This window comes from Nicotiana tabacum, chromosome 6 (genome assembly GCF_000715075.1).
Source record: "Nicotiana tabacum cultivar K326 chromosome 6, ASM71507v2, whole genome shotgun sequence".
In the NCBI taxonomy this organism is placed as follows: domain Eukaryota; kingdom Viridiplantae; phylum Streptophyta; class Magnoliopsida; order Solanales; family Solanaceae; genus Nicotiana; species Nicotiana tabacum.
The window spans coordinates 47,298,044-47,312,669 of record NC_134085.1 but is presented as its reverse complement, the minus strand read 5'-3'; the positions used below and the strand labels follow the sequence as shown (position 1 = coordinate 47,312,669).

General features: G+C 36.0%; 1 protein-coding gene and 1 pseudogene across 3 annotated transcripts; one reads left to right on the top strand and one right to left on the bottom strand.

Annotated features, from left to right (window-relative positions):
* Positions 1-810: 810 nt before the first annotated feature.
* LOC107796981 (protein HYPER-SENSITIVITY-RELATED 4-like) lies at positions 811-3,016 on the top strand (annotated as a pseudogene).
* A 263-nt stretch (positions 3,017-3,279) lies between these two features.
* On the bottom strand, positions 3,280-12,781 carry LOC107796982 (bifunctional dihydrofolate reductase-thymidylate synthase-like). Of its 3 annotated transcripts, XM_075254724.1 has the most exons (13): positions 12,588-12,779; positions 10,156-10,670; positions 9,673-10,072; positions 9,403-9,447; positions 9,152-9,217; positions 8,934-8,995; positions 8,786-8,860; positions 8,533-8,698; positions 8,330-8,453; positions 6,102-6,208; positions 5,834-6,002; positions 4,998-5,029; positions 3,280-3,668 (listed from the first exon to the last, which is right to left on the bottom strand). In XM_075254724.1, the coding sequence occupies exons 2-11, from the start codon at positions 10,581-10,583 to the stop codon at positions 5,892-5,894; spliced, it is 1,584 nt and encodes a 527-aa protein (XP_075110825.1). In that variant the 5' UTR covers positions 10,584-10,670; positions 12,588-12,779; the 3' UTR covers positions 3,280-3,668; positions 4,998-5,029; positions 5,834-5,891. The 3 variants fall into 3 exon arrangements, with proteins under 3 accessions (XP_075110825.1, XP_075110824.1, XP_075110826.1); XM_075254723.1 differs by lacking the exon at positions 4,998-5,029 and having other exon boundaries at positions 12,588-12,781; XM_075254725.1 differs by lacking the exons at positions 4,998-5,029; positions 12,588-12,779 and adding an exon at positions 10,832-11,788.
* Between the last annotated feature and the right edge of the window lie 1,845 nt (positions 12,782-14,626).

The window sequence follows — 14,626 nt, the reverse complement described above, 5'->3', positions numbered from 1 at the left end:
TACCACTTCGAGTGGTTATAATTTCTTACAAACTCTATTAGAGTTATAATCAAAAAAAAATTGTCTTTGCTTGTATTTAAAATCAAATTATAGAATGTCAAGAATTTAAAAGAGAAAAATACTTTCCTTAAATCCAGAACTTATTCCTGAGGGAAGTTCATGGAATAATTGAGAATCATTATGCTCAATATTATGTATAAGTTGAGCACGATGCGCGTATCACAAAGCCTCTACTAAATTTGTTAGAGTGTTGTATTGATAACATGTTATAAAACAATAAAAGAAGAAGAGTAATACAGAGAAAAGTAAAGAGAGAATTCTTATTGATTTGGGATGAATTACAATGGAATAGAACCCCTTTATTTATAGGGAAAAAGTGACTTAATCACCAAGTATCAAACCCTAAAATATAGACATTCACCTTAAATACAATTTTATTTATAACAGAATTAATATACTTATGTCGACGTATAAAACATTTTTACTATTATTGCATTTAAACTTGTTGTAGCAGGTTCCTAACCCTGTTTTCTAGGTTAGTATTCTCACTTATTTTGGATGATTACTTGTACATACCTTTCAGGTAACCTACTACTCTCTGTCCAATTTATTTGATTTTTTGGTTGGAAAAAAGAAGGTAATTCTCTCTTGATATCTAAAAATATCAAATATTATGGACCACAAAAAAAGGCCAAAAAATTAATTAGAGTGAACCGGAAGGAGTAATATAAAACTCTTTTATTCTGTCAGTATTTAAAATTTAAACTCATTCACAATTGCTTCAGAGTGGGCTTCTATGTACAAGAGCGTGTAGTCTATGGAGGTATCTACAATGTCATGCAATTCCAAGACAAAACAACCCAAGAACAAGTCAAAGTCATGCAAACCTACTCCTCCAAGTTCGATGAAATTCATTGGCCAAATACAATGACTTTTTAGTTCCAATGCATTGCTTTCAACGACATTATGTTGCAAGAGAACAATATGCAGATAAATAGACCTTGGCTTCATTACAGAAAACCAAAAAAACAAGCCTGAAAAATTCTTGAACATCTTGTTACCAGAAAAAGTAAGAAAATCAATTATCTTTTACCATTTCCAGCAACATGATTTCAAGTGTTCTTTCTGATATTAACATGCCATCAGCCAGAACGATCATTTCTTCCACAGCTTCCATAGCTGCTACAGCCATGGTGGTTCGGTCCGTAGCCCGAGACCTAATCCCTATGAACTACAACATTATGTTTACTTGAGCATTCGTGGCTTCTTCAAATCATTTTCTTCTGAAATGGTTTTGATCATTGAAGAATTTGATGGACTAGCCAGCAACCAAATCTATAAGGCTGCTGAAATCTATTTGGGCACCAAGGTTTCCATTTCTGCTGGTAGCTTCAGAGTGAGCATGCCAGAGAAAGAGACTAAGATATCCACCTTGGTAGCCAAAGACCAAGTGGTGTTGGATAAGTTTAATGGTATTCAGTTCAAATGGAGGCAAGTTACTAGGCAGGTTGAATCCAAGAGGACCAATTACCCTGGTCAATCTTCTACTCAGTCCGAACTTCGGTACTTTGAGCTATGCTTTCACAAGAAATACAAGAATATGGTATTTGAATCCTATTTCCCTTTCGTCCTCAACGAGTCAAACTAGGTTAAAGAAGAGAGGAAGACCCTCCAAATTTATACTATGAATAATGAACACATGAGGAGATACTCATACAATTCAGGAGATTATACATGGAACTCCATCAAGCTAGATCATCCTGCAACTTTTGACACATTGGCCATGGACAGAGAGCTCAAGGAAATGATCGTGTGCGATTTGGACAGGTTTGTTAAAAGAAGGGATTTCTACAAGAAAGTTGGCAAGGCATGGAAACGTGGGTACTTGTTATATGGTCCTCCCGGGACTGGGAAATCAAGTTTGATAGCAGCCATGGCTAATTACCTTAACTTTGATGTATATGATCTCGAGCTAACTGATATACGTGCAAATTCAGACCTTAGGAGAGTCCTACTTTCCACAGGGAACAGATCAATTCTAGTTGTGGAAGACATTGACTGCAGCCTCGATATTGAAGATCGCAAAGCAGAAGAACAGACTTTAAAGGCACTCAAACCTCATATAACGCAAGCTCAAATTATAAATATAGTTAGGAAGCCAAAACCTCAGGAGGTAAGTCTCACTTTTCTTGCATCCTATACCATCCCACGTTTAGATATTTTTAATGACATTTTTCAAAAAACATATATTGTTAGTACACCAAAGTTAAATTCTTAATGATTTTGTTTCTTTATTGAACATTGTTAGGTTACGTTATCAGGGTTGCTAAACTTCATAGATGGGTTGTGGTCAAGCTGTGGAGACGAGAGGATAATAGTGTTTACGACGAATCACAAAGACAGATTGGATCCTGCCCTGTTGAGGCCAGGCAGAATGGATGTGCACATCCACATGTCCTATTGCACTCCCTGTGCTTTCAAGACATTGGCTTGGAATTATCTTGGAATTGAGGACCATCCTCTTTTCCCTGAAATCCTTGATCTTTTAGACGAGGCAATGGTGACCCCTGCTGAAGTGGGTGAGCAACTGCCGAGGAACGAAGGGGTCGAGACTGCTATGAGTAGTCTCCTTGATTTCATCCACAAGTAAAAGAAAGAAGCTGATGAAATCAAGGCAAAAGGTCTGAAAAATGAAGAAAAAGAAAATGAAGCTGATGAAATCAAGGCAAAAGGTCTGGAAAATGAAGAAACCGAGGGAAAAATTAGTTGTTGAGATTTCTCAAGGAGTAAATTATGATTAAGAATTTTATAGTTAATGGACATTCTTTCAGTTTAATTGATAGTTGAAGTGCATTTTGTTGAGAAAAGCATCAGCTACTATAGTGAAAAAGAATGTTCTTCAAAAATAGAGAGCTGATGTTAGGTATATCAATGTACACTTAACTTGATTAATAAGCCATTAGAGCACCTTCAATTGACAAGTAATAACTAAACAAACAGATGTTCTTTTCAGGAACTTTAATCTAATCCACTGACAACTGTCACACTTATACAGCAGGAGGATGTAAAAGGACTAACGGGATTAAACATCTCTAATGATCAAACTAAGACATCAAGAATTCACCCAGAGACATAGTTGCAAAGCAACCCGCCACAATATTTAAAAGTTGATTAGGCTGAAATTTCATTTCCATTCCCAATTTCCACAGTTATCAAAGTAATGTTAATGAGAACTAAATGGATTTTTCGCACTTCGCAGATGGATTAAGACACCACAAATATAATAGCTAGTGCTAGAAATTATATGATGTCAAGTACCAGAAGCTACACGCAATTCTCGTTCAAGCTTGTATGTTCTCAACAGTGAAGGCTACAAATAATCACATTCGAACAATATAGTTGGGAAGACATGACAAGCAAAACAAACTACATCCACACAATAGCTCCTACGTTTTGTTCAGCTCAAGAGAAAGGGCATCATCGAAGAAGTGATAGCCTCATTTCAATAACCAAAAAACTATAAGGCAAAAGGAAGTAATGGCATTCTAGATCACCTTAGAAACTGTGACTCTGGAACTAAAGCATTTGGAATCCTAGCTCAATAGAGGTGTAAAGTGCGTATAGATTATCAATATGAGAATAGCTCCTCGACACCAAAGTTGCTCCACCTGCAAAATTGTACAAGCAATGTCAATATGGATTCTCCATTGAGATAGTTCAGATTAACGGAAGACAAAAGAGGCCAATACTTATAAGACAAGGAAGAAACTACAAGTAAAATAAATAATGACTGAAAACATAAAATCTATGATAATCTAGAACCCCCCCCCCCCCCTCCAAACGCAAAAAAGTTAAACAGCAACACATAAGAGCCCTAAAGCAGCCACATGGACTGGATAGTAAAATATTTTCAGAACCAACAGCTATCCGAGTTCAGCAATTTATCAAAAAGGAAACTTCAATTATTGCATTATACAAAATGAAAGCCTTGAAAAGCATATTCCAGCCTAATCATAAAAGAGATCTTATGCCCTCAGAAAATTATTAACTACGCCCGGTTTCTGCATCATAGCTAGACGTGTAAAGGAGCTATGTTGAGCTGACTAGAATTCCCGCTGGGTGCAACTTGGCTTATCCCATCCTGGTGCAAGATAACCGAACTTCAAATTGCACGGGTCAAGCTCAAATTGAGAAGAAAATCCAAAAGCACAAGCTTAACTCAGCAAGAAAAATTCAAGATTGGGCGGAAATGCTCAAGAATTTGAACGAGTAACATAGAAATAAAATGCAAAATGAAAATCTGAAAATTCTGCCATTTGAACTTTAAGCACAACAATCTTCAAGAGACCCATATTCAATCAGAGCGATCTAGTCAACCATTAGCAGATAAAGTGATTTATAACCAAGAAGTTCATCAATATTTTATGTCAACACGATAAAGAAAACCGCGTTAACAAAGATGGCTTTTACTTGTTAAGTTAGCCAACATATGAGCCCTTCACCTTGAAGGATCAAGTGAAGCCCATAAAGATTTTATAAACTCATTCTCCCCAGCCCAAGTTTACAAGAACTGATGGTGTCTGTCAGAGGTAGTCCTAAAATGCACTTGAAAGTTTTTGTTCTTGTAAGGGCATGAGACTCGTAGAATCCATGGGCCCGAAAAAGCAGAATGGGTGGAGAGAGAGAGAGAGAGTAGATAATGATTAAGGAAAAAGAGATGATTGGATGGCTAGTGGTGGTAGTCGTCCAGTGGCAAATTGCCAGAGAGAGAGAGAGACTGGATGTGTGAATTTAAGTGCCATAACTGCTGCTGAAAAGGTAATAGCATTAGCCAGAACAAAATAGTTTTGTTAAGAGCATGCTTGGCTCAAGTTTGAAAATTATGAGCCGAGCTGAGTCGAACCACTTGCAAGATGTCTTGCAAGTTCTCCCTTCCCAGTCTCAATCATAAACAATCATTACTTATATAAAGCATGTAACATGTTAAGAAAATATACTTGCTTGATGAAGGCATCTGTGACTGGAACACCTGCAAGAAACCATCAAAGGTAAAACACACAGGACATAGTGCTGATGCATATAACAAGTACTGCATCTCTAAACAAATACAGAAGCCATATCTTCTTCCATCATTTAAAGAAGCACCTAAGCTTTCTGAGCAAATAGAATATATGGAAGAAAAGCTCCACAGAAGCAGCCAGCAAAACAAAAAGAGAGAGTCCATGCTCCTTTTGAGCTATGCATATGGCACTAGGCTTACAAAAGTTGATTGATTTAGGGCTTGAGTCGAGCTCAAGTGCTCAGAGTAGGCTTGACTTATTGCAGCCCATGTCTGAGAGATAGGTGATCCAACTGCAAGTTATGAACTAGGTGGGCGACAGCCGGTACTTCTAGGTGTGCACAGTGTCCAGGAGATTGAAAGATTTGTGAATCATCAAGGGAAAGTAGGCTGTTCAAATAGATATGATAACTTCCAATAGTAGTAATCAAGTAGTTGATTTGGGACCAAAATGATGGAGTTCCAACAGTAATAAATAATTAGTTTCATAACCATCAACCTGAGCTCCCCTCATTCGAATTGCTGCAGCCACCGGGGAAGGAAAAAGTTTGGATATTCACATTTTGCACTCCTCCATTCAGGAATCAAGCAACAGATCTTACACAAAGCATTCAGTTATTTATTTTACCCAAAAAGGGCATTTTAATTCTTACATCAAGACTGTTAAAGTTCAGCTTAATTCATCTAGACCATGAAAAATCAAAATTAGATAAAATAAGTAATAACATGAGAGTAAACAAGACAGAACAAGAGAAGAAAAATGAAATTACTTACCTCAAAATAAGACCATATCTAGAGAGCACAGTAGTTCCAGAAAATTTACAATGGAACTTCATATTGCCATTTTCATTTCTATTTTCTGGTGAGGATCATAACCGACAAGTGTGAAATCAGTAGCAACGAAGGAATCCATGTCCTTTTTCTGAGGATTGATATTCAGAATCTACTCCCATTCAGGAATAATAGAAGTTAGAGAGAGAGAGAGAATGCGTGTGTCTGTGTAAGATTAAAACAGCACAGCAATTACGGTAGTAATACTTACTGGAAAAGGTCTAGGCATCTTCTGAAGCTGGTCTTGCAGAGGTCTGACATGAGTGCGATATACATGAGCATCTCCAATAACATGGACAAAATCACCAGGAACCAGATCTGGGAAAAGAAAGGTAATGAGAAAATCATGAGATGCATCATCTGAGAAAACATTATTGGGAAGCAACTTAAAGAAGAACTGGAGCTGTTAATATCGAGAAAAGGTCTGGTTCGTGTCTGTAACTAAAGAACACAAGCATTCCTTGTTTGGAATTTCAGAAGTTCCAGTTCCTTTTCATAACCTCTCAATAGTTTTAGCTATCACGAATGCCGGATGGTAGAGAATAATTCATAACCCAAAATAAAATGCAGGACGATAGACCTGCTTCACAACGGTTAGATGAAACGACATATACACCATACTTAAAATATACCAATATTACAATTAGAACCTTAAATTTGAAAGATGAAGCCATATGAAGAGGTTGGAGTAGGATGGCTAACCAAGCTATTTAATGCTATACTTGGAAGTGGTAGGATGCTCCACGAGTGCAAAAGACCCTAATCCCAATTTATAAAAACAAAGGAGATATTCAAAGTTGTGCGAACTATCATGGCATTAAAACTATGAGTCACACGACGAAACTTTGGAAAAGAGTGATGAGCGTAGACTTAGGGACACTACAAGAGTGACAAAGAACCAGTTTGTATTTATGCCCGGTACATCTATGGAGGCTATATTTTTGCCAAGGAGATTGATGGAAGTTTATCCATAGAGGAAGAAAGATTTGCACATGGTGTTCATTGACCTAGAAAAAGCATATGATAGAGTGCCAAGAAAGATCATTTGGTGGGTATTGGAGAAAAAAAGAATTCACATTAAATGTATAAATGTCTTAAAGGACATGTATGACGGAGTTGTTACTAGCATCACAACAGTAGTAAGAGATATAACGAAGTTTCTCTTAACCGTTGGTATACACCATGGATTGGCATTGAGCCCGTACTTGTTACACTTAGTTATAGATGAGCTAACCAACATAATACAAGATGAAGTTCCATAGTGTATGCTATTTGCTGACAATATTGTGTAATTGACAAAAACAATGAGGGTGTCAACCAAAAGCTTGAACTATGGAGAAACAGTCTAATAAATAAGGATTTTAGGATAAGTAGAAACAAGACTAAATATATGCACTGCAAGTTTAATCAACATAAGAATGAAATGGAGGTGAAAGTAAATGGGATTGTAGTGCCTAAAGGAAAGCAATTCAGATATTTAGGCTCGTTCTAGGAGAATGGGATAATAGATAAAGATGTTACACATAGAATCAAAATCAAATGGATGAAATGGAGAAGTGCTACAGGGATGTTATGTGATAGAAGGATGCCTACCAAAGTGAAAGGTAAAAGACCAGCAATGCAATAGGAGAGTGAATGTTAGGCCGCTAAAGCTCAACACATCCACAAGATGAATGTCGCAGTCTCGCAGAGATATGAATGCTAAGATGGATGTCTGGCCATATAAGATTAGACAAGGATTAGAAATGATCACATTCTCGAGAACGTTCAAGTAGCACACATCGAGAATAAAATGAAAGAAGGTCACTTAAGATAATTCGATCATGTCCTGCATTGACCTACGAATGCACTGGTCTATACGTGTGAAAAGCGTTAAAAGAGGACCAGGTAAACCTAAAATCATATGGAAGGAAATTGTTTCTAATGATTTATAATCTTTAGGGATCCATGCAGACTTAGCAAAAGATAGGGCACAATGGAAGAAAAAATCTATATAAGTGGCACCTATTAGTTGATAATGTGTTTTAGACATGTTAGCACTTTCGTTGTAGGTCCTATGCTTTCTAGGAGTGGTTTAGACTTTCAAAAATTATACGTTTAGAAAATATAGAGCACTTATAATACATTTAATGGTATTGCATACTATTGGCATTAGATTAGTTTAAACGGAGTAACATGGTCACTGAAGATTCATATAGCCAAACCCAACTTGTTTAGGAGTAAGCCATTGTTGTTGTAAGACATATGGTTTTGAGACAGGCGTAATCCCCCTTTCCAAATTCCTGACTTCGTAAATGTGTTCTGGGAGATCTTATTCACTTAATTACAGTGTTTTTTCATCCACAGTCTAGCACCTAAATTGATAGCTCACTCTCTATTATATTGACAATTGCCCGAAATACAAGTGTGAAATTAGGCACAAGCATCTTGACAGCATACCAGTAACATGAGCTACCATGCATGTCAACAAAGCATATGATGCAATGTTAAATGGCACTCCCAAACCCATATCTGCAGAGCGCTGATACATTTGACAGGATAACTCCCCATTGGCAACATAAAACTGCAAACAGAAGACGGAACAAAGCTTTATAATGGTGACAATACTTTAAGCTTTACATAAGCATCATGATAATACAGACTTGAGCAAACATATGACAAGGTGGGAGTGCCATGAGTTTAATATCAGAAGGATTCCAAGCTGATAGTATAATACGTCTATCATCTGGATTATTTTTAATCTTGTTGATAACATCAGCCAATTGGTCAAACCCTTGCCCAGAGTAGTCAGTGTGCATGTCAATGTACCTGTATATAGCAAGAGCAGTGGGACAAGTTACAACTGAATTCAATGAGTTTTGACCAATTATATGTCAGAGAAGTTCAAAAAACAACCTGGCACCAAAGTGTCTCCACTGAAACCCATAAACTGGTCCCAGATCACCCTCTTCCCTGTCCTTCAAACCGATACTGAAATGGGAAGCCTAACTTGTGATCATTTCGAATAGTAAAAGACTGCAAGAACAAAAAAAGAACAATTTACCTGTCAAGGTAATCTCTGGATGCATTGCCATCCCAAATATGAATGCCCTTCTGTTGTAGGACCTGAGAGCTACATCAACTTCATTATGCAGCTTAAATGGCCAAAAATCACTAACTAACAAAAACAAGCTCTAAGGGGCCATAACATTTAAAGAAAGCATTATTGACATTGAAGTAGAACCTAAAATATATATAGACTATTGAGCAATGGACAGATACCTTAGAACTAGTTGATCCACTGATAAACCACAAGAGTTCTTCAACAACACCTCTCCAGAAGACTTTCTGAAAGCCAAAAATAACAAAATAAATAAGATAAGTGATCCACAGAGGAATGCGCTTATGATTCACGTGATTGTACCAGTATACGCTACAGCATTACCCTATACCTGTAATACACATTGCAGTAATAGAATGATGGGACATCAGAATAACAGCATAACTTACAAACTGGCAATAATAGATCATACCTTTGTTGTAAGAAGCGGGAAAGATTTGCGCAAATTGAACCTCATCTGTAGACATAATAAAATATACAGCAAAAAAAAAAGCAATCAGATATTAATTAATACTACATAGAATTTAATTTTCTTCCATAGGGGTTAATATGCATTCTTCAATGTCATTTGGTATGACTAGACAGAAGTGATGCAGTACTATGATGATGTTACATCTTTACACACCATAAAGAGAAGAAAAAAGATCAAATATAGCTGAACATTATTGATGCTTCTGATTACCTGGCAACCGAATTTTGACAGAGTTCCTGTTCCTGTCCTGTCATCCTTTGGCATGCCATTTGATATGATTTCTTCAACCAATCTCAGATACTTGTATTCTTCATGTTTCTCAAAAATCATGTTAGGCAAGAAAGAAAATGTCTTAACCTCATCCTGGGAAGAATCCAAGCAATTATCAGGAATCTTGATATTGGTCTGATTAATATGTTTTACTCCAGAATTCTTCACACGAACATAGGTGGTAAAAGAAAACCGAATATTGTTTTCAACCAAAGGAAATGATGAGTGCCAGGGTTGAAATAAAGAGACATCAATTGCAGGAACAAAAGTGTCACATTCAAAATTAGTCCCAATTTCAGTGACATGAATTGCTTCACATCCATGACCATTGAGGGAATCCCTGCATCAAGAAGATCATAGTTACAAAATTCAAGCATAAAAAGCTAGACCGCTAGCTAACTAAAAGAGCAGCAAAATCTCTACCTGAAAATCTCACCACCTCCTATAACAAACACTTTCTCAATTGATAGACAATAAGGGGAGACTGCCAATAATTGCAAAGCAGAACTTAAGCTCCCACATATAACGACATTTTCTGCAGTAGCGATGTCAAAACTCCCTGAACGCGTAAGAATAACATTGAGGCGGCCAGGAAGAGGCCGATTTTTAAGAGGAATACTTTCCCAAGTCTTTCTGCCCATAATAACAGCATTCTTTTTTGTAGAATCTGATGTAGTGCTAGTGATCTCCTTGAAGAACTTGAGATCTGAAGGAAGTTTCCAAGGTAACTTCCCCTCCTTGCCAATACCCATACTTCGAGTTGCAGCTAAAACAACTTGGTAAGTCCTTTGTGGAGTAGAATTATCATTGGTGCTACCATTGGAAAGGCCAGTACTGGTTTCACTTTCCATAACTGAGTAAGAGGCTTGGAAGAGACTAAATGATAAAAAGTTGCAGCTAGGATCAGACGATCGGCTTCTACCAAAATGAAGTAAAGCCTGAAATTTACAGAAGGAAGAAATTTTATCAATATCGTGTTAACAGCAAAATTCTTTACATAAAATGAGCTACTCATGGAGATGCAAACATGATCCAGTCAATAAGTAGTAGACAATATGACTAATCAATAAATACATAAAAGGAGACCCATAAAACAGACCAATTCTCAGGGGTGCTGTTACAGATCAATAATCCAGAGCAAGAGAATATAAGCAATTGCAACCTCTTCAACAATATACAGAAACTGCTTATCTGTTCTTTTTTTTTTTTTTGGTTTTTCACCCGATGTCTGGTACCCGTATTGGGACTCGGCTAAATCCGGATTCGTGCCAAGAAGTCCCACATTAGTGGGTAAAGCGCTCCCTAATTATGTAGTGTACCAAACAAAACATAGAAAATAGGCAAGAGAACCATAATACATGAGTTTAGATACTACTATAGCATTATTACTCTTTCGCACCAAGTAATAAATGGTTTCAGGCACTTGCCTGACTAGACATTGATTGGCTTTTACTTATTAGCATGTAATTGATAGAAAAAAACATATTAAAGAGCTTCAGAAAGATCACACTCCATGCAAACAAATCATTAGAGTAGATCCAGTCTTCCCGCAAAGAATTAGACCACACAACACATTCAAAAAGCAGGACATGTAACCAAAAGAATCAGCAGCACTTCAATGCAAAATAGTTTGAGTCAGCTGCATGAATCCTCTGTATTATTCAGGTCCATTTCTTTCTAAGAGGATTTACTATAATTACCAAATTTTAAACTAACATCAACTTACCGCACCGCTCCTCCTTTATTCGGTATTGGGACCAGCTAAATTCTAACAAATTATTGCATAGAGTCATTGTGATTGCTAATACACTTATTTTGAACCTCATTTATATAGAAATTTAATGCGTTCAATAATCAAATTCGTCAATTGAGCTTGAGAAAATCAACAAAATAATATGAGTAAAATAAGTAATGAACTGCGTCTTGAGAAGTGAATAAAGCAAATGCAGTAGGATCACCAAACCTAACTATTCTGAACTAAAATCCGTAAGATCATTAATACTCACTTCAAAGACAGAAAAGTACAAAATCAATATTTCACTATTCCCATGAAGAATTATGCCATACAATACAGTCAAAAATAGGACAATAACCAAAAATGAAACAAAATGGAGACATTAACTAAGCTCACTTATTTTTAAACTGTCCTTTATAAAGATTAAAATCGTCTGATCATCAAATTCCTTAGTTAGGTTTGAGAAAAATAACAAAATAAATTGAGTAAATTTAGAGAAGAGAACGTCTTGAAAAAGGTCAATCAATCACAAGCTAGTAGGAGTCGGTTATATATATAAATCCTCTATATCACCACTAAATTTTATCATCTAGTGGTACCGACGGGACTCTTCTACACAATAGGTGCGGGTTTCATTCTCATAGTCCCCTCCCTTTCCACCTCACCCATGTAATAGAAAATTTCTAAAAAAAAAAAAAATACCTCTATATTAATTCAACTCTATTTTCTTTTTCTTTTTTTTTCAATAACCAACAAATCCCCGAGACAGTGGCATGAGGTTGGAAACTCAGTGACTAATAGCGCCTCAACCCCCCCCCCCCCCCCAAAAAAAAAACCTCCACTTGTTCATTGCACTCAATTTGGCCCTTTTCCCCCAATTTTTAGATCATTTATGATATTATGAGTAATTTTAATACTGCATCCTGCTCCTTTATCCGCATGGACAGTGAATAAGGAACTGCAGTAAGAAATTAAATCATCGAACCTACTACATAATAAATGCATTAAATCATCAATTATCAGTTAAAACCCCAAAAAAAATAAGAATGAAAATAGGATAAGGAAAAGAGGGAGTAAAATATAAGATGGGGAAGAAAAAGAAAATGCAGGAAGAAATTACCGATCGGAGAGTAAAGCGTGAGAAGAACGTAATTTTGAAGTGCAATGTGGTAGAATTTTGGTAGTGAGCGAAGGAGATTGTTACAGATGAAACTAACTAGGGTTACGGTGGCGGGAAAGGAACTTGGAAGTGATACGAAACGAACAGATACTAGTATATCCAAAGGCCACGTAGGAATAGCAATAGGGCGGGAAGGGGCGATTCTTAGCTTGTCTTAGTTTTTAATATATAATATATATAATATATAATATATAATGTATAATATATATATATATATATATATATATATATATATATATATATATATTATTTATTTTAATTGGGTTATAGGAAAGGAAAATGGAGCGGATTATTACAAGATTGGGAATGGAAGTAGCCAACCAAAGTAAGATTCCCATGTGTTATTTTATATGATGATAAGTGTTTGATTATATGTAACTTAAAAAGTATTTGGTGATCTAGATGGTTAGTGTCAGGAAAGGATCGTTTGTTTTTTAGTGATTAAAATATGTGAATTTGAATATACATTTAAATGTTAATATGTTGTATTTTGATATGAGTATTGAATAATTAAGACTATTTATTTTCTTCAATATCTTAATGTTTAAAATTCAACTTTATTAAAAAGATGAATAAATAATTTAAACGTTCTGTCAAATTGTTATGTTATAAGGTGGTGGTGGTGGTAGTTGTGTTGTAGGAGTAGCGATGATTGTTGCACAATAGTAGTGATTGGTGGTAATAGCTGGCGGCAGATAGGGTGGGAGTTCGATACTTCAGTATGGAATTTAAAAACTACGATTCGGTACTTCGGTATTCGGTAAATCAATTGTACATATCAAATACCGTACCAAAGTAGTTCGGTATAGTGTGTTATTTCTTGTTTAATTCGGTACGATTTCGGCAGCCAACCAAACTAATAGTTTTCAACTTTTCATTTTCTTGCAAGTAACAATCTATAATGGATACATTCCATACGAAGTATAGCAAAAACAATATAGCAAATTACATGTCGAAACAGAATTTTTGCAATATTGACTTTTGAAAAAACATTGCAACATAGCTCATATTAGGCTAACAATGGACAACACGAAAATGGAAGCTCCATGTTATCTATTTTCCCAAAAGAATTATGATAATACTGGAAAGGGCACACTTTTTAATGAGCGTTATCTCTTCACCCAAACATCAATGATCCATTCGGACATATTTCGGATTGTTGAACTTGTTCTACTTAACTAAAAGCAAGGAACAAACATAGATATATAAGGTAGTAAATTATCCCATCGTGCTAAAAACTTGCAATAAGATGGACAAACACAGTAGTCATTCATTATCTTCCACGACTACAGCTTGCTATGGACATATATTTTCATCCAGCAACAAAAAAATTTATTGTGATATCAACCTACTGCAATTGGAATTAAGCCTAATATTTGATAAGTTATGTGCCTTTTGTTTTGATGATTTAACAAACTTCATATGAGAACCAGATAAGAACCCTGATACAAAGTCTCTCAGTGCTCAGAACAACAAGTCAAATGTCTGGCACAAGTTCCAATGAAATAAATTAAGGGAATAGCTAAGGGAAGATAGACGGAACAAATAGAGATCAGTTCATCTGGTGACAGTACAAGTCAAATCTAACAAATGTTAAAGCGGATGCATTGTACACACAACATCGCTGTTAAAGCATGCATTGTACTGGTAACTCCCTTGCATTATCTTGATGACCCTACTCTTATATTATCAACATGAGGCAAGGAATTTCAACATACACTTGCAAAACCTAAAATTGATTTTCTCTCTTAAGTGTGCAGCAACCTTCATTCTCTCCAAGGCATTGAAGAACAAAGCAGCAACATAACAAGGATCGGATCCCACCATTGATTATGTCGTATGTCCCTTAGTATTGTTGTGTCTTTGTATTGTGTTATAAATTGTAATTCATGCTCAGCTTGTTTAGAAGTATTTCGTGGGATATCTTTTAAACCATATTTTGTGTGGTTGTTTTGACTAGAGTTAGTCAACCGGTTAGC

What these genes read in the sequence shown, in the direction of transcription:
- LOC107796982 (XM_075254723.1), bottom strand. Translation starts at nt 10,583, where the DNA reads ATGGAAAGTGAAACCAGTACTGGCCTTTCCAATGGTAGCACCAATGAT. An exon ending in TCCAGAGATTACCTTGACAG is followed by an intron (nt 8,861 to 8,933) that starts GTAAATTGTTCT and finishes TTCCCATTTCAG; the next exon opens with TATCGGTTTGAAGGACAGGG. An exon ending in CTTGTCATATGTTTGCTCAA is followed by an intron (nt 8,454 to 8,532) that starts GTCTGTATTATC and finishes TTCTGTTTGCAG; the next exon opens with TTTTATGTTGCCAATGGGGA.